This window comes from Ranitomeya variabilis, chromosome 2, assembly GCF_051348905.1.
Source record: "Ranitomeya variabilis isolate aRanVar5 chromosome 2, aRanVar5.hap1, whole genome shotgun sequence".
Lineage (NCBI taxonomy): Eukaryota > Metazoa > Chordata > Amphibia > Anura > Dendrobatidae > Ranitomeya > Ranitomeya variabilis.
In genome coordinates, this window is record NC_135233.1 from 989,048,925 (window position 1) to 989,069,193 (window position 20,269).

Genomic DNA, 20,269 nt, shown 5'->3' on the forward strand with positions numbered 1-20,269 from the left:
CTATCCAATGCCTTTATTTTCTATTTTCTGTCTCTACATGTCCTAATTTCTTGCATTTCTTTCTTTCTGCATGCATCAGAATGTCTTCTGCTTCTTCTGATGAGGAGTTTCGTCCTGGGCAGTCAGAAGTAGAACATGTCAGTGAGGTGTGTACTTGCCTCGTCAGATTGGTAAGTATTCACTGTCACATCTACACATATGACAATTTGAATTTTTAATTTTTTTAGAGCTCTTCAACTGCAGCACAAAGTGGGCAGGAGCAGAGGACTCAAGGTCGGGTGGAAAGACGGCAGCGGGTACGTATACAAGGCTGACTGTTTACTGTATCCTCAGTCTAATATTCTTGAATCTTCCTTTCTTCCCATTCCTATTTCTTAACTTTTTTCTTCTGGAATCCTTTTGTATGTTGACTTTCCTATTCATGCCATTTCTCTGCATCTTTTTTCTTTTTTTTCCCTTATGTTAATTCACAAAACTTTAATGACTTTATTTAATTTTTAGGTTCCACAACGGGAGGATGACCTAATTGAAAAAGACCTCATCTCCCTGGTCCAGGAGCGAGTCCCGTTGTGGGACACCCGGGATCCACTGCACTCAAACTGTTGAGGGAGGATCTAAATTGATCCTTCACGGTTAACTCAGTGATTTCCAAATTAATCTACAGGGCGTTGCCGGCAACTGAAAATGACCAGACGGAGACGTGTGTCTCTGTATGGGGGGGGGATCGAGCAGATCTCTGGCCCCCGTTTTGTTGTGTATCGCTTTTCATAATCATAGAAATTATACTTCAACCAATCAGCATAAGAACACGCTCACAGTTCTTAACCTATAAGAATGCAGGAAAAACTTAACCCATGAGTATACAGAAAAACCGGAAACTACATATAAGGTCATATCTACTTGGCATAAAAAAGACATACTAACAGGTGCCTCAGTCTTGTATAGCGATACACCCCCGAGTCCCTTCCCTGGCTCGAATCAGAAGACTCAAGGTCTTTATACCAATTATGAACCATAGCCTAGTTGAATACCAGGCTTGTGAACAACAAGATAAAGTTACTTCATGGCAGCTATAACCTTTTACCTAATTAAATAACAGAATTTATCTTTAAGCAACAAGAAAATGGAGTCGAAAAGCACAAAATGGAGAATCTTTCTTAATTTCTTCCTTCACAAAACAACGTGATGATCCGGCGCCTATGGAATGAGGTGGCCAAAGAGATGTGGGATGGTGGGACAACGCCCCGACTCGGGTCCGAAATGCATTTGGCAAGTATTGCACTGCAGTGTGAAGCAGCAGACACCTTGGCCGTGCTCACACAACTGTGTGTGATGAAAGAAACTCTCAGGAGTTTCTCTCATCACACACAGTTGTGTGAGCACGGCCAAAAGTCCATTTTCTGACTTTTTTTTATTTTTTTTTTTTAACAGTGGCCAAAGTCAAAACACGTTGGCGTTCGATGAAGGACCGCTTCAACAAGGACCTGCGTCAAGAGAGCCGTGTTCCCAGTGGTTCAGGAGCAAGGATCAGAAAATACAAATACCATCGCGTTCTGGCATTTTTAAGACCGGTCCTTGACCAGAGAACGTAAGTATTTTTCCCTTGCATTAGGTTGTATTGTATTGCCATAATCTGTATATTTCTGTTCCACAGGATTTTGCGTCTGGTTAATTTTTGGTATTAATTTTCTTTCCTTTTTTCACAGCACATGGAGCACAACTGTTGGCCCAGGTTCTGGAGCGGTCCTTCATCCGACAGCCACGGACCCGTCCCAGCCATCCAGTAGCGCTGCAGCAAGTGGGCCTTCCACACTAACTGGAGACCAGGGAGCTGGTCCATCAGGTCTTCCCCTTTCGCAGTCCTCTTCCACTGCCCCTTTTTTTTGGGGCTCCTCCCGGCAGCGGGCATCGGACAGGTCACTCATGCCCGAGTTTTTGCACTTGAGCTTGGTTTTACACGACGCAATCAAGGATTTGAGTGACAGAATGGATATTTCACATAACCTATTGAATGCACGTATCCAGGAGGTCACCAAAAGCCTTGACCAAGTGAAAGCCGACCTCCAGAGGCCAGCACATCTTTTTTTTAACCAAATTGAGCAGGGCATGTCAGAACACCTTACTCCTGATCTCCAGCTGAGTGTCATGCAGGCCTGCAATGCTGCTTAGGTGCAGGCTATGCAGCAGAGTCGGTATTTCCAGCAGACAGTGTCGGCATATCCACCTGTGCCTTCACTGTCACTATTAATCTCAATGCCGACCTCTGCTGCATACCGGTGCACGGCCACCTCAATTCCTAGCACTGCCGGACACCACTACAGCACCACCACCATGCCGAGTGCAGTTGGACATCCCACCGCCACCACCATGACAACCGCTGCTCCGGCTTGGACCTCCTCCACTGACACCACGATGCAGCAGGACCCTGGCATGGCCTTCCGTACCGCCACCACCACGATGCAGCAGGACCCTGGCATGGCCTTCCATACCGCCACCACCACGATGCAGCAGGACCCTGGCATGGCCTTCCGTACCGCCACCACCTCGATGCAGCAGGACCCTGGCATGGCCTTGCGTACCGACACCACCACGATGTAGCAGGACCCTGGCATGGCCTTACGCTCTACAAGCGCTATGGACTCTGGCATGGCTGCAAGTTCTACGAGCACTATGGACTCTGGCATGGCCTTACGCTCTATGAGCACTATGGACTCTGGCATTGCTGCACGCTCTACGAGCACTATGGACTCTGGCATGGTGCAGCCGGACCCTGACAGGTCACCCACTATTACGCCACGCCATATGAGCCGACCAAGGCTTCCCAGAACCCGGCAACCACCCCCCCCCCCAAAAAAAAAAAAAAAAAAGGCAGAGGACTCTTACCATTCCTCCCCCTTCACCTCCCAATGTGTCTGCAATGTCAGGTTTGTCTCACCCTTCCAGTGCGTCTCAAGCCTCTCATGTGTCAAGCCCCATCCCCGAACTTCCAGACTCTACTAGTTTCATTGCCCCTTCTCCTGCCACCTCTGCGTCGTCCACGGTTAGCCAGGCCTCAGTGCTTCACACCCCCCGTTTATATCACTCTACCCCAAGCCGGCGCAGGTAAATAACTTTTTTGGTTGTTAAAAAAATTTAAAAAATTTGTTTTGCCCCAATTATGTTTGGTTTATTGTGTCTTCCGCCGCCGGCAACACACACCGTGCGCCAAATAAGAAACTTCGCCACACACTTTATTTTTTGGCCACATCATATCTCCAGTATTATAAAAAAAAAAAAAAGACTGCAGTTTTGTTTGTCTTTAGTATAGAGATATGAGGTGGGCCAAAAAATGTATACTTGTATTATCTCCGTAATCTCTTCTTTCTACTTTGTCTGTGACTAGTGTTGCAGTCAAAAGAGAAAATGGCGGACATACAGTGCAGAACTCTACTGAACAGGTCAGGTGTCAAAGAACTCATTAGTTAGGACACCTGACCTGGTGAGTAGAGAACTGCCTTGTATAACCTCCATTTTCTCTTCTGTGTACATAATCTATTACACACAAATTGAAGGGACGATGGTGATCACACACGGCATATCTATGCTCACCTGCACAGGTGTCAGAAGTAGGGAATTCATGAAGCTGTTATATGTGCATCATGAATTCATTATTTCTGACACCTGACTTGATGAGTATAGATAGTGTGACAGTCATTGTCTCTTCAGTTTGTGTCCAATGGATACAGCAGAACAGAATCAGGATGCAATGACGTCAACAAGCTTACCAATAAAGCAACATGGCTGCCATAACACTAGCAGTATGTGGCCAGTGTTTTATATCAGTAATAGTATGCCAAAACAAGGAGTGGAACAATTAAGAGTTAAATTATGATATTAACATAATAACTAGCACCTCTGCCTTTATCACCCACTCCTGGTTTTGGATTACAAATACTGATATTAAATACAGATCAAATACTGCTAGTTTTAGGACAGCCTTGGTTTGGAGAGGAAAAAGATAGGAGACACGGTCAACACAACCAAAACTAAAGTTTATTAATGAGAAATATTATCATTTCAGAAAATTACTGGTACAGATATAATTACAACAGGACTTTTACACAACATTGTCCTGCCATGACACACGTCCAATATCTGAATCAAAAAAGGCAGCAAATTGGTCCCGCATGTGACCAACTGCTGCAGTTGACCGCAGCGGGTGATGCTGGAAATCGGGCAGTGAGTGTGCAACTGGTTCATCCAGTTCAATGTTGGGTTGCTCCTTAGCCATTATATAATTGTGCAGAACCACACAGGCTTTGACCACCTCGTCGACTGTTTCCACTTTTAGATTTATGGCTGATGCAAGAATGCGCCATTTAGCGACCAGAATGCCAAAGGTACACTCTACTGTTCTTCGGGTCCTGGTCAGTCTGTAGTTAAAGATCCTTCTAGTGTGGTTCAAGTCCCGACTGGAATAGGGCTTCAGTAGGTTTTCACACATCTGAAAGGCCTCATCCCCAGCCATAACAATTGGCATCGGTGGACCTTGAGTGTTGGGGAGAGGTTGTGGCGGTGGAAAATTGAAATTGTTGCCATAAACACGGCGGCCCATATCAAAGTTCTTGAAAGTCTGGGAATCGTTGCCACGGCCAAAAGCTCCAATGTCCACGGCGATGAAGCGACAGTTCGTATCAGCTATTGCCATGAGCACAACAGAAAAATATTTTTTTATAGTTGAAATACTCCGATCCTGTTCTGGCAGGTTTGATAATGCGAATGTGTTTTCCATCCACTGCTCCTAAACAGTTGGGGAAATCACACACACTCCTGAATTTTCCTGCAATTTCAAGCCACATGTCCAAGGTGGGTAGGGGAATAAACTCATCCCAGAGTACATTCCACAAAGCCCGACAGGTGTCCGCAACTATTCCGGACAGGGTGGATATTCCAAGCCAGTATTGGAAGTGGAGGGATGATAAACTCTCTCCGGTTGCCAGAAATCTGTAAGAAAAAGAAACACCCCAAAAATTACAAACTATTCTATTTATGGTGTGGTTACGCTAAAGAAAGAAAGGAAAATACCCAAAACATACATCAGAAAACACAAAATTTGGACTGTCATTGGTTTAGATTTGGAACGTACCTTAATGTAACCAGCAGACGTTCCTCCGGTGGAATCGCTCTACGGAGCTGGGTGTCCTGTCTCCGTATGGCTCCTTGGACACGAGCAAACAAATCCCGGAACGAGTCTTGCGACATCCTTGTATATTCATGGAATTTCTCCGGGTTGGCATTAAGCTCGCCATACAGCATGTGATAGGCTCCACGGCTCTCACGTAGTTCGATAATGGGGTGTCTCCAAAAACGCCTACATTGTCTCCTTCTCCATCTTTCGCGATTTCTGTCTTGCTCCCAAGCAAAAAAACAGGGAAGAAACAACTTGATGCTTAAATCCAGGTTGAAATAAAAGCTCTCCATGCGAAGATCCATCATGACACAGGATACAGGAGCAAAATCTGAAGATTCCAGCTGTTCAGGGGTCTATATAAAGAAATCTCAATACACGCCCTCTGTAGTCCCATTGGCAGTGTCAGGTTATCTTGATTTTTCTCTTCTGAAATTTCTCATCATGCGCACCAAAAACGGAAAAGCATGAAAAAAACGCATATAAACGCGGCGTTATTTTAACCGCATGCGTCTAAACAACGCCGCGTTTATATGCATTTTTTCCACCACCTGCGTATGCGGATTAAACGCTGCGGATTTAAACGCTAATGTGAAACTAGCCTTAGTGATTTGTCCTCATGGTTCCTATAAACATTTCTCCTCTTTTCTCCTTGTTATTTAGTTTAACAGGTTGATAATTGTCTTTTGCAAACTACTGTTGATACTGTCTGGAATTGTTGTTTGTTTTCATGTAACTAAACAATCCTCTATTTCAGTAGTTACTATGCCATATGGTGTGTTTGTGCGAACCTGTTGATATGTTTGCTTTTGTTGTGTATTATAAAACAAATTTTTGAATAATAGCATCTGAAATTGGGCAAAGCTATACCCCCCAGGGGATTAGAACGAAATAATATGGTTCTTCTGATGGGGGTGGTTCACCAGACCATATGAACTTGGTTTCAACCGAAACAAGTCGCATGCTCGAGAGCGAAGAGAAGAGGGGACACATAGCGTGTACGCTCAGATGTCATAGCCACTGCCTCACAGCGGCTCCGGCACATGCGCACATAAGATATGACGCTGGGGCTGTACACCCAGAGTCAGTGGGCATGCCGAGGAGTGGATGGGCAGTGCACACACACAGTATTTGCTAGGTAGATGCAGTGATGTCGGGCCAGTCATGGCAATCAATCAAAATGCTGTGGGCATGCTTAATTTGAACAAGACAGTGACTGAGCTGCAACTAAAACGATGAAATGCTCCAACCCCTATGACTGAAAGAAAAAGGTATAATGATATGATAGAAAGTGTTTTTTTAAACGTAATACTGTGACCTTTTGAGAAAACCACGTTAGCGATGCTCACTGCAACACTAAAAACGCACTAGGAGCAGTTGAAAAGCTTAAAACGAGGTGACAGGTTCTCTTTAAGCTGTCCGTGCTCAGAAAATACATGTCAGATAGCCAACCAAATTTTGGCTGGCCCGACCAACGATCTCACATCTTGGGCTGGAGCCTGACTATTTTTAACAGCAGGGAAGAAAAGCGTTGCCAAAGTTCTGTGAAATGCACTCCTCTCCCAATTATTTATTTTTATTCACTCTATTTATACACGTCCTTAATAGTCCGCAGTTCTTTACAATTTTATGACGTAGTAGACAGCGGCTCATGTCGCTGACATCAATAGGATGTGTAGTCTGAAACCAAACACGCCGGATCCTTAGTTCCCTCCACATCATCTGTCGAAGGATTCTCAGCAGGCCTCCATACAAATGAGCCCGTTGGCCAAACCTGCTGTTATCGGGTTCAGCAGATGTTACACTAATGTAGATAGTTAAAACAAACAGAAACATCACAAACCCCCCAAAAAAAAATCACAGAGAAAAGAACAGCCATATTTACAAATGCCTGGACTTCTTACTAATGCACTGCAGGATGCACCAGGTCCCCGTGATAAAAAGTTGAAGGCAGAAAAGGTGCAAAATACTGAGTTTTATCTTAGTGTATTTTAATACTAAGCAAGACCTCCCCACCCCTCAAGGATGGTAAGTGTGCGAGAGGTCGTTCACCAGTAATTTGCACTTGCACCGCCTCTGCCTTTATCACGGGGCTGCGGCTTCCAGTAGAGCATTAGTAATGAGACCTGGAGTTGGTCGGTAGGGCAGCTTTATCTGTAATGTTCTTCTAATGTGCATGGGGAGGTTAACGCAAAGGCGATAAATAACAAAGCTCTGCAGTCGTGGGAACATTTCTGTTGGATGCTAATAAAGGGTCATTAAGTTCAGAAGACTATCACAGAGATCCTCATAGTTATGAAAAAATTAAGGAAAATAAGAAATATATGCAGTTACCTTTAAAAGTCTTGTCTGCTCCTTGAAATCTTCATCTTCATCCGATTCTGCATCTGGAAGCTGGTAAATTTTTATTCCACGCTCTTCAATCTCATCCAAAATCTTTAAGAGGAGAAGTGTATTCTTATTGTGAACATACAAAACTCAAGTCAATTTTATTTAAAGGGGATATCCACTAAGTGACAACCCCTTCTTAAAATGTTAAAGAGGCCCTAATAAAATAGAAAAAAAGGCACATGCTCACCTCCACATCTGACAACGCTGCAGCAATGTTGGTGCTGTGTCTCCCACAAGTGACGTGACATAATTGTGTCATGAGAGCACTGGAGCTAACCAGCTGATGGACTGCAGCCTTCATGCACTCCTGTCAGATGGAAGTGTGAAAGCTGCAGCACTCACGTGACATAACTGCAAGTGACCGCCAGCAGCCATGGCACCAACAATGCTGAAAGGGCACTGGTTCTGGGAGGTGGATCAGTAACGGACAGCCCCTTAAATTTACAGTATGTGTTTGTATGGTCAACCTAAATTCAAGACTGTAGAAAGGGCATGCCTTTCCTGGTCTACACAAAACATCACCAATATGTGCACCCACATGTAGAAAGTTATTATTTGCACAGGTTCCTGGTGAGCTCATGACAGGCTCTCATTGGGAAGGAAGGGGCAGCACGCTTCAAGACCACACATTGATCTCTGGAATGGCTGGGATTAAGAAAATATAAATTTTGTGGGTGAGATATGCCAATAATCTCTGGAAAACCAATATTCATTTAGAGACTTCCAGGAATGTACAGATACTTTCTTTAAGAGCAAGCAGCCCTCTCGCATCAGAATCTGGCCAAAGAAAACCTTATACCATAGCTTTCTAAACCCTAAAAGGACTCATTCAAAGCTTAGAGTGGAGCTTATATTCCCTAATAGGACATTGCCCTTTACTGTATGCCTCTACATGTGCCTGACATACAATGAGGCTATAAGGTGCTTGCATGCAGAAAGCTTAAAACGGCATACACTGCAAAAGAAGGTGCAGGTCCGACTATATATTACATTTATTTTATTTTTTACCAAATCAACTCCAAACTATCTCCAGCTTCTCAGCCGTGCTGATTATTGTCCACATTACTTCACTAGACAGCTTCCTCTGTATTGTCAGTTTTCAAGTAAAGTTGGGCCAAAATGGGGACCTATCACCACAATGTTATTCGATTTAGCTCATGAACACACCAAACGTGTGAACGCTTACCAGACAAACTCTTATTATAATACTAGGTGGTAAAACTTTCAGAAAAAAAAAAAAAAAAAATTAGATTACACAACTATTCTGACATGTATTTTCATTGTAAATACACCTACCCCATCAGGTCTAAGATCTATTTAATATAGCAAGTAGTCTATGCTGGCAAATATGAGGACAGATCCTCTGTAAAGTTGTAATTGAACATGATTGAGATACTTATATCAAATATATAAGGAGGGTTATTATTGCACATTAGAGCAATTAAAAACCAGACTTAAAAGAGGCTGTCCACTACTTTTGGATTGATGACCTATCCTTTGGCCGTCTTCAGAGTAGAGTCCCCAGCAAAAGTATTGATAAATACGGCCCAAAGAAGATCCCAAATATTTCTCATACAAAGTATATAGAACTCCTAAAGTACTACACAGGATGGGCCTCAGGACAGATGATTGCTGCCCACGTTGTAGGGAAGATGGAGCAGACTTGGTCTGTATGTTCTGGGCCTGCGCTCACTTGGTTGGGTTGTGTGAGAAGGGGGGTAGATTGATTCTCGAAGTCTATAAAATTCACATATCTCTTAGCCCTAAAGTGTGTGTGCGCGTTTGGCTATGTGGGAGACAATGGGAATTCATCCCCAATACAACTCGCTATAGCCAAAATACTGTATCAATCCAGAAAGACCATAGCTATCCACTGGTTGGCAAGAATTGCTCTGTCAGCGGGAGAGGCCGTGAACTGCTTAAATACCACCATTCTGATGGAAAAAATACACATCAAAAGAGGGGCCATTGCGAAATTTGGTAAACAGTGAGGGGGTGTCCAGCGGTGGTGTCTGAGGTACTGGCAAGAGATGTCACATTTAATGGAATTCTCCTTTAAAAGTGACTTAATATTTCAGATAAACACCGTACTGTATGGTTCTCATGTTTAGGTTGTTGACTAGATATTGTAGCCGGTATATATTAAAATGTGAGTTCCGATCGGTGAGAGGGAAAGTTGGCAGGGAGGAGAGATGGGCTGGTGGGGTGGGCATTGTATTCTTGTCAAACAATTGATACAAAATTGTATATTTCTTGGGATTATGCAATATGATCATTTTTAATCAACCATTTTGTAAGATGTAAAAGTGTTCTCAACGAAAAGGTTTTTGACAAAAAAAAGTTGTAAGTGTGCATATTCAATGACAAAAAGCACTGTGGGATTATCAAAACCAAACTTCTATAAAACAATCCTTACTCTTCTCTTGAGTCTTTCACGTTCCTTTAAAGTTAAAGTGTCAGCTTTGGCAATCACTGGGACAATATTCACCCGGTTGTGTAAAGCCTTCATGAACTCCACATCGAGGGGCTTTAAGCTGTAACACACAAGCGAACACATCAGTACACACCATATAAATCCCTGATAGAGTATACAGTGATAGAAATATTCAACTGTGCTAAAATGAACTGCTGAATACATTATGTCAGGACTGATCGGTCATCATGAACGTAGCAGTGACCTAGTAACAAGCTCAATAAGAATATATATCAGAAAATAAAAATTCCTTCACGCACCCGTGACCAAAAGGAGAGATGAAGTAAAAGCAGCAGTGGACACGATTATCTATGATGTGCCTCCGGTTCAACCCGCTCTCATCATGAAGGTAGCGCTCAAACTGATCATCCACATAGCGAATTATGGGCTTAAAACTGCAATTAATATAAAATGGAAAAAAGTTTTAGATGGATCAACATATGCAAGGGTCGTGATATTTTGTACAATTTAATCAGCATGATTTAGGCCCAGAGAGTTTGGCTCCTGGAAAAAAAAAAATAAATTAAACAAGCACACATGTGAGACCAACCTATCCAACAGGGATAGTTATCCTTATTGACCAGATACAGCGGTGTCAAAGTGTTTGCCTCCTACCCGATTTCCTATTCTTTTGAATGTTTGTCACACTTAAATGTTTCAGATCACAAAACAAATTTAAATATTAGACAAACATAACGCACGTAAACAAAATGCAGTTTTTAAAATAAAGGTCTTCATTATTAACGGAAAAAGAAGTCCAAACCTATAGGGCCCTGTGTGGAAAAGTGATTGCCCCCCCCACTAAAATATAAATTAACTGGGTTTCATCGCATTTTTTGGAACCAGAGTTCAAATTCCCTAGCCACACACATGCCTGATTACTGCGACACCTGTTGTCAATTGAGAAATCACTTAAATAGGACCTGCCTGACAAAGTGAAATAGACCAAAAGATCCTCAAAAGCTAGACATCATGCTGATATCCAAAGAAATTCTGGAATAAATGAGAAACTAAAGTAATTGAGATATATCAGTCTGGGAAATGTGATAAAGGATAAAACCATTTCTAAAGCTTTGGGACTCCAGCGAACCACAGTGAGAGCCATTATCCACAAAAGGCAAAAACATGGAACAGTGGTGAACCTTCCCAGGACTGTCCGGCCGACAAATTACCCCAGGAGCACAGCGATGACTTATCCAAGATGTCACAAAAGACCCCACAACTACATACAAAGAGCTGCAGGCCTCACTTGCCTCAGTTAAGGTCAGTGTTCATGACTCCACCATAAGAAAGAGTCTGTGCAAAGACGAAAACCATTGGTGAACAATAAGAACATAAAGGCTCATCTCAGTTTTGCCAGAAAATATCTTGATGAGCGTCAAGACTTTTGGGAGAATATTCTGTGGTCTGACGAGACAAAAGTTTAACAATTTGAAAGGTGTATGTCCCATTACATCTGGTGTAGAAACAGCATTTCAGAAAAGGAATAGCATACCAACAGTAAAATACCGTATATACTCGAGTATAAGCCGAGATTTTCAGCCCAAATTTTTGGGCTGAAAGTGCCCCTCTCGGCTTATACTCAAGTCACGGTCGGCGGTGGGGTCGGCGGGTGAGGGGGAGAGGGCGCTGAGGCATACTTACCTAGTCCCGGCGATCATGTCGCTCCCCCTGCCCGTCCCACGGTCTCCGGGTGCCGCAGCCTCTTCCCCTGTTCAGCGGTCACGTGGGACCGCTCATTAGAGAAATGAATAGGCTGCTCCACCCCCCATAGGGGCGGAGCCGCATAATTCATTTCTCTAATCAGCGGTGCCGGTGACCGCTGATAGAGGAAGAGGCTGCGGCACCGAAGAACAGCTGTCCGGGGGAAGGAGCGGGACGCCGGGAGCAGGTAAGTATCGCATATTCACCTGTCCTCGTTCCACACGCCGGGCGTCGCGCCATCTTCCCAGCGTCTCTCTCTCCGCACTGACTATGCAGGTCAGAGGGCGCGATGACTCATATAGTGTGCGCGCCGCCCTCTGCCTGATCAGTCAGTGCGGAGAGACGCCGGGAAGATGGCGCCGAGGAGCTGCAAGCAAGAGAGGTGAGTATGTGTTTTATTATTTTATTGCAGCAGCACAGCTATGGGGCAATAATGGACGGTGCAGAGCACTATATGGCACAGCTATGGGGCAATAACGGTGCAGAGCACTATATGGCACAGCTATGGGGCAATAACGGTGCAGAGCACTATATGGCACAGCTATGGGGCAATAACGGTGCAGAGCACTATATGGCACAGCTATGGGGCAATAACGGTGCAGAGCACTATATGGCATAGCTATGGGGCAATAACGGTGCAGAGCACTATATGGCACAGCTATGGGGCAATAACGGTGCAGAGCACTATATGGCACAGCTATGGGGCAACAGTGCAGAGCACTATATGGCACAGCTATGGGGCAACGGTGCAGGGCACTATATATATGGCACAGCTATGGGGCAACGGTGCAGAGCATTGTATATATGGCACAGCTTTATGTGGAGCATCTATGGGGCAACGGTGCAGAGCATTATATATGGCACAGCTTTCTATGGAGCATCTATGGGGCCATAATGAACGGTGCAGAGCATTATATATGGCACAGCTTTATGTGGAGCATCTATGGGGCAACGGTGCAGAGCATTGTATATATGGCACAGCTTTATGTGGAGCATCTATGAGGCAACGGTGCAGAGTATTATATATGGCACAGCTTTCTATGGAGCATCTATGGGGCCATAATGAACGGTGCAGAGCATTATATGTGGCACAGCTTTATGTGGAGCATCTATGGGGCCATAATGAACAGTGCAGAGCATTATATATGGCACAGCTTTATGTGGAGCATCTATGGGGCCATAATGAACGGTATGGAGTATCTATTTTTAATTTTGAAATTCACCGGTACCTGCTGCATTTTCCACCCTAGGCTTATACTCGAGTCAATAAGTTTTCCCAGTTTTTTGTGGCAAAATTAGGGGGGTCGGCTTATACTCGGGTCGGCTTATACTTGAGTATATACGGTATGTGTGATGGTCTGGGGCTGTTTTGCTGCTTCAGGACCTGGAAGACTTGATATGGTAAATTAATTCTGCCGTCTACTAAAAAAATTGTGAAACACAACGTCTGGCCATCTGTACATGACCTCAAGCACACTTGGGTTATGCAGCAGGACAATGAACCAAAACACACCAGCAAGTCCACCCCTGTATGGCTTAAGAAAAACAAAATTTTGACTTTAGAGTGGCCTAGTCAAAGTCCTGACCTTAATCTGATTCAGATGCTGTGGCATGACCTTAAAAAGGCGGTTCATGCTTGGAAACCCCCAAATATGGCTAAATTGCAACAATTCTGCAAAGATGAGTGGGCCAGAATTCCTCCAGAGCATTGTAAAAGACTCATTGCCAGATATCGCAAACGTTTGATTGCAGTTGTTGCTGATAAGGGCAGGCCAACCAGTTATTAGTTTAGAGGCAATCACTTTTTCACACAGGGCCCTGTAAGTTTTGATTTCTTTTTCCCTTAACAACAAAGACCTTAAAATTTAAAAACTGCATTTTGCGTTTACTTGTGCCTTTGTCCAATATTTAAATTTGTTTGATCTGAAACATTCAAGTGTGACAAACACGCAAAAGAATAGGACATCAGGAAAGAGGCAAACACTTTCACACCACTGTAAATACTGTTCGTTCTGATAAATCCCTGAACAGAGTATCTAAACATAAAAAGTTTTAAAAGTAAAACTTATATTAAGTGAGCATGTACAGCGGCAGATTGAGAACAAGTGTCACAACCCTGCACACCTGTGGAGATCAGTGCACGATCGGCAATTCTTGGACACATCTAATCTAGCAAAAAAGACTTGGGCATAAAAGCTTTTGATGGTGCACATATCTCAGAAGGTATGCAGGGTCATAACATCATCAACACCAGTGATTGACACCGTTTTCTCTGCAGCACATCTATCAAAGCTCAGTTGTTGAGCTGTGTATAACCAGTCTACACCACAGCTTTCTGTGTACAATGTATTGTGACAGAGGGCTGCCAAATATTTGAGAAGAATCAAACGTGAAGCGACCAGAAACCCATCATCCTCCAGTGGTGCCATATTCCAGAACTGCAACCTCCCTGGAGCAAAGAACCACAAGTGCTTAAAGACATGGCCGAGGTGAGAAGGCTGAGCCCGACTACCACTGAGCAAGACACAGAAGGTGAAACGCCAAGACTTGGCCAAGAAATGGCTAGCCAAGCAGTGAAGTGCTTGGATGCTGTCATGAAGCATTGTCCTGCATAAAAATAAGGGATTTCTAGAAAGATGCAGACTTTTTCCCGGTCCACTGCTTATTAGAAAAAGTCTTCCAGAAACTAGGAATAGGTTTGGGAGTGGATATTGAGTTCATCTTCATCCTCCAACTAGCTCATCTTTAAAAATACCAGCCCATCGCAGTACCAAACTGAAATAGAGGTCTGTGTCCACTACTGATCAGCCATGGACCATCCATCTGGTCCATCAAAAGCCACTCATTTCATAAGTCCATAAAACCTTTGAAAAATCTGTTTTTCAGATATTTCACTCAAACTCTGTGGGCATTTCACAGAAATTAAACTGTACTAAGATAGCTGGTCATGACTACTGCAAGAGGCTGGTCATCAGTAGATTCTCCACATTCCACTCCCCTTCACTGACAAGTTTCTCACTATACACGCACAAAGGGAAAAATCTTTCAATTTTGGGGAATGATAATAAGGAGCCGGTGGGGACTTTCATGTTGAACTAATCATAGTCGCAATGTCCCCGGCTGCCTTCCTACAGTATGTATTCTCTGAAACTACGCAGAAACCAGGAGCAAAAATTGAGCCAGTTTCTGATCTATGCTGCCTGTTGTATGGGCCTCATTAATCAGCTTTAATATAACTAATTTCTATTGCATTTTCATAGGTTAGAGAATAGAGGAGAAAGCCAAAGAACTCAATAGTAGAATTCAATACTTATCAATGTAACATGAAAAACTGCCATCAACAAAACACAATAAGTGAACGCAACACCAAGCAGTCCACATCTTATTCTTAAAACTGAATATAGACAATGACAGTATCAAATGCTTCCTATAGTACTTTTTTATTACTGTGTACCTAAACAGTCCCTTTGTACCCAATATGTATCCCAAAGACACCAAACTCCTTCAAAAAGCTCTACTGTATTTAAAATGGCTGTAATGTCTTCCATGCTCCGTATATCTTGCATGGGAAGCAATATTTGATGGGTATTGGTCAGGTGTAAACGCTGCCTTGATTTAAGACTGATCTGAAGTGGTGCGATATTCAGATTTCATTTGGTATCTAGGGGTGTCTGAAGGCCAATGACTTGAATAGAAGTCTTAACTTCCCCAAACTATAAAACACATGGGGTGAGTAACCTTCAGTATTACCACACCTCCAACCACAATAAGGAATGCTGGGGTCAAGTTTCTGTAATACTGAAGGTGTGTGGTACCAAAACATAAGTATCTGAAATGGTCTTTCCCTAAAAGCAGCATGTTGAGGTCTTAGCTGCACTTCTCCAAGTCTCCTGCCACGTACGAGGCAAAAAGTGATTCCCCCAGAAATGAATAATCAGCTTTAAGTTCCCTCACTTACAAATTATGTAAAAAAAAAAAAAGGGGACAAACTATAGCTTTTTGCAGGTTTTGCAGTACAATAAAATAAGGTGCATGGAATTTACAGGGCTGGTCTGAACCATAAATTAATTTTCTTGCTAAATGCCTGTCTATGTAATGCCATAATCTAAATTAATTTTCAACATACATTAAAAAGTTCCCTTCATTCCTTCACTACACTAACTGCTTTATGTATATTTGTTTACTACTTTCTTTTCGATGATGAGAATCCCAGAGCATGGTGGGATAATCAAACTAAGCACCATCACGGGACAGAGGCTTCAGTCACTGATACAGCCTCTGCCACCTCCCTGAAATAAGTAGTCATCAGTGACCTTACTTTATAGGGCTGGGCTAGTCCCTGTGTTGCCAATTGTCAATTCCGACGGAATTCTTGTCACTGTGTGAATGCATGATCATTTTGTAGTTCTCTTACCGGCTCTGATCAGAAGTAACGAGACCGCAACGGAGCGTACGGTGAGTGTGCAGCTTAAGAGGATTATCTGGCGCACAGAGACCAGAGCCATCCCCGTAAGTGATGTTTCAGGGACAAGGCAGAGACTGAGCAGTGACCACAGTCTCTGCTCCCTGATGACACTTCTTTTGAGTGTCCCAAATTGCACTGGGATTCTCAAACAAAGCATCATCAAAAGAGAAGTAGTAAAATAAAGCAGTTAGATCGTATAGTTAGGGACTTTTCAATTAAAATATATTAAAAAATAAATTAGTTTATGGCATTAAATAAATAGGAATTGTAAGAAAGAAGCTGGACAAGTCCTGAACTGGAGGTATGCGTCACCAAGGTGGTCAGCCTCGGTGATGCGAGTCCTGGAGAGAAGGATCCAGCAATGATACGTTGATGTGAATATGCTTTTAATTGGACTGGATTTTTGGGTCCAGGATTTAGGAGTGGCCAGAAGAGCTGGATGAAACAGGTCGCTCCCAAATCTCCACTCCATGATTTGTAGGGCCTTTTTAAAAGGCAGTTGTGCTGCCTCAGAGCAGTGTGTGGAGTTGGGTCTGGTTAGTAACCAGCAAATGCGAGCAGAGCAGAATAACCTTGAAGGACCAGCACTACTGTCTGGTATAGACTATGGTATTTTTTTTTTGCCTTCTACATGGAAAAAGGTCTGTGTTTCTTCTGTTTGTGAGAGAGAAGAACTGATTAACTTAATGATTGAAAGTTTGAGACATTCAATAAACTTTTGTCTGTCTATTTGACAGATAAAAACCAGTGTGTGGGGATCCCCAGCAGCTACCAAAGAGCGAGTATCCACAAAGCATTTAGAATGAAAATTTTTGTTTTCTGTACCACCCTTTTAAAGGCCCAAGTTTTCCCAAGTCAACAATGTGTATTAAAGAACCTTTTCCAATTTTTTAACTCCGTTTGTGTCATTCCACTTCATGTCTCTATAGAAGGTCCAGTCTGAATCCCTATTAAAAATCCAGATGGGACCCCTAAAAGTATTACATAAATGCAACGTGAACAAGACTGAAGCCTCGAATGATAAATTTAATAAAATTACAGCTGAACCAGTGTAATGTTTACTGACCAGTCTTCACAGTTCATTGCATCGCCATAGCCTGGTGTGTCGACAACTGTAAGTCGCAACTTTACACCTCTTTCCTCAATCTCCACTGTAGATGCTTCAATCTCTACTGTGCGCTCAATTTTATCTAATAGGGTAAAAAACAAATGATATGACACAGGTACAAATGTCAAGAATACAGGATGGCATAGTTCTGCATGTACGATATGAAGTGAAGCACCGGAATCACAACCAAACATTGTATTCCCTGTTCTCTTTCCAAGGAGATAGATTATATCTACTATATAATGGTCTAAGGGTCACTTCCGTCTGTCTGTCTTTCTGTCTGTCACGGATATTCATTGGTCGCGCGGCCTCTGTCTGTCATGGAATCCAAGTCGCTGATTGGTCTCGCCAGCTGCCTGTCATGGCTGCCGCGACCAGTCAGCGACGGCCACAGTCCGATTAGTCCCTCCCTACTCCCCTGCAGTCAGTGCCCGGCGCCCGCTCACACAGGGTTAATGCCAGCGGTAACGGACCGCGTTATGCCGCGGGTAACTCACTCAGTTACCGCCGCTATTAACCCTGTGTGACCAAGTTTTTACTATTGATGCTGCCTATGCAGCGTCAATAGTAAAAAAATTTAATGTTAAAAATAATTAAAAAAAAAAATTAAAAAATTATACACTCACCTTCCGCCGGCAGCTTCCTGTGGCAAGGATGGTATGCGCGAAGGACCTGCCATGACGTCTCGCTCATGTGACCGTGACGTCATCACAGGCCCTGCGCGAGAAGGACCTGCCATGACGTCACGGTCATTTGACCGTGACGTCATGGCAGGTCCTTCTCGCGCAGGCGCAAAGAAGCTGCGGTACCATGGGACAGGCAGGGACAGCGTCAGGAGCGCCAGGAGCAGGTGAGTATTTCACATTCACCTGGCCGCGTTCCATCCGCCGGGCGCCGCTCCATCTTCCTGTCCTCTGCAGTGACTGTGCAGGTCAGAGGGCGCGATGACGTATAAGTCTACAATCACACTAGCGTTGTGCACTGCACGTTGCTATGCGTCGTTTTGTAGAAAAAAACGCATCCTGCAAAAGTGCTTGCAGGATGCGTTTTTTTCTCCATTGACTTGCATTAGCGACGCAGTGCGAAGCATTGCCACACGTCGCAACCGACGGTTGCGTCGTGTTGCATCGGACCGTCGCCACCAAAAAACGTTGCTTGTAACGTTTTTTTGGTGCGTCATTCCCGTCTTAACCGACCGCGCATGCGCTGCCCCCGTTGTGCGGCGCATTCACTGCTAGCGTCGGCACGTCGCAAAGACGCAATTCGTCGTGCGTCGTCCGACGCTAGTGTGAAAGTAGCCTTAGTGTGTGCGCCGCCCTCTGCGTGAACAGTCAGTGCGGAGAGATGGGACGCTGAGGATGAGCGACGAGAGGTGAGTATGTGATTTTTTTTTTTTTTTTTAAATTATTGCAGCAGCAGCACTACATGTGGCACAATGCTGTATGGAGCGTCTATGGGGCCATAAAGAAATGCATGGAGCATTATATGGGGCATCTATGGGGCCATAACTACATGGAGCATCTATGGGCCATAACTGCATGGATCATTATACTACGTGACCGGGCAATATACTACATGGACATACATATTCTAGAATACCCGATGCATTAGAATCGGGCCACCATCTAGTATATGTGTATAATATATATACACTCACTGGCCACTTTATTAGGTACACCTGTCCAACTTCTTGTTAACACTTAATTTCTAATCAGCCAATCACATGGCGGCAACTCAGTGCATTTAGGCATGTAGACATGGTCAAGACAATCTCCTGCAGTTCAAACCGAGCATCAGTATGGGGAAGAAAGGTGATTTGAGATCCTTTGAACGTGGCATGGTTGTTGGTGCCAGAAGGGCTGGTCTGAGTATTTCAGAAACTGCTGATCTACTGGGATTTTCACGCACAACCATCTCTAGGGTTTACAGAGAATGGTCCGAAAAAGAAAAAAAATCCAGTGAGCGGCAGTTCTGTGGGCGGAAATGCCTTGTTGATGCCAGAGGTCAGAGGAGAATGGGCAGACTGGTTCGAGCTGATAGAAAGGCAACAGTGACTCAAATCGCCACCCGTTACAACCAAGGTAGGCCTAAGAGCATCTCTGAACGCACAGTGCGTCGAACTTTGAGGCAGATGGGCTACAGCAGCAGAAGACCACACCGGGTACCACTCCTTTCAGCTAAGAACAGGAAACTGAGGCTGCAATTTGTACAAGCTCATCGAAATTGGACAGTAGAAGATTGGAAAAACGTTGCTTGGTCTGATGAGTCTCGATTTCTGCTGCGACATTCGGATGGTAGGGTCAGAATTTGGCATAAACAACATGAAAGCATGGATCCATCCTGCCTTGTATGGAGCATCTTTGGGATGTGCAGCCGACAAATCTGCGGCAACTGTGTGATGCCATCATGTCAGTATGGACCAAAATCTCTGAGGAATGCTTCCAGCACCTTGTTGAATCTATGCCACGAAGAATTGAGGCAGTTCTGAAGGCAAAAGGGGGTCCAACCCGTTACTAGCATGGTGTACCTAATAAAGTGGCCGGTGAGTGTATATATATATCTCTCTCTCTAAGGGGTACTTCCGTCTTTCTGTCTGCAACTTCCGTCACGGAAATCCCGCGTCGCTGATTGGTCTCGCCAGCTGCCTGTCATGGCTGCCGTGACCAATCAGCGACTTGGGATTTCCGTGACAGACAGAAAGATGGAAGTGACCCTTAGACAATTATATAATATATATATAATATATGTTTTTTTTATATTATATATCTACTATATAATTGTCTAAGGGTCACTTCCATCTGTCTGTCACGGAAATCCCAAGTCGCTGATTGGTCGTGGCAAAACAGCCACGACCAATCAGCGACGGGCACAGTCCGGCGGCAAAATGGCCGCTCCTTACTCCCCGCAGTCAATGCTCGGCGCCCGCTCCATACTCCCCTCCAGTCAGCGCTCACACAGGGT

At 44.0% G+C, this 20,269-nt stretch overlaps 1 protein-coding gene across 4 annotated transcripts in view; it reads right to left on the bottom strand.

Moving 5' to 3' along the window:
• The window catches only part of SEPTIN2 (septin 2), a 126,596-nt gene that overhangs the window by 29,344 nt on the left and 76,983 nt on the right, over positions 1-20,269 (bottom strand). For all 4 annotated transcript variants that reach the window (XM_077291008.1, XM_077291009.1, XM_077291011.1 and 1 more), the window contains exons 5-8: positions 17,267-17,390; positions 10,292-10,426; positions 9,975-10,092; positions 7,502-7,603 (exon numbers count right to left, since the gene is read on the bottom strand). In XM_077291008.1, coding sequence (XP_077147123.1) covers positions 7,502-7,603; positions 9,975-10,092; positions 10,292-10,426; positions 17,267-17,390 — 479 coding nt within the window. The remainder of the gene's footprint in view (positions 1-7,501; positions 7,604-9,974; positions 10,093-10,291; positions 10,427-17,266; positions 17,391-20,269) is intronic.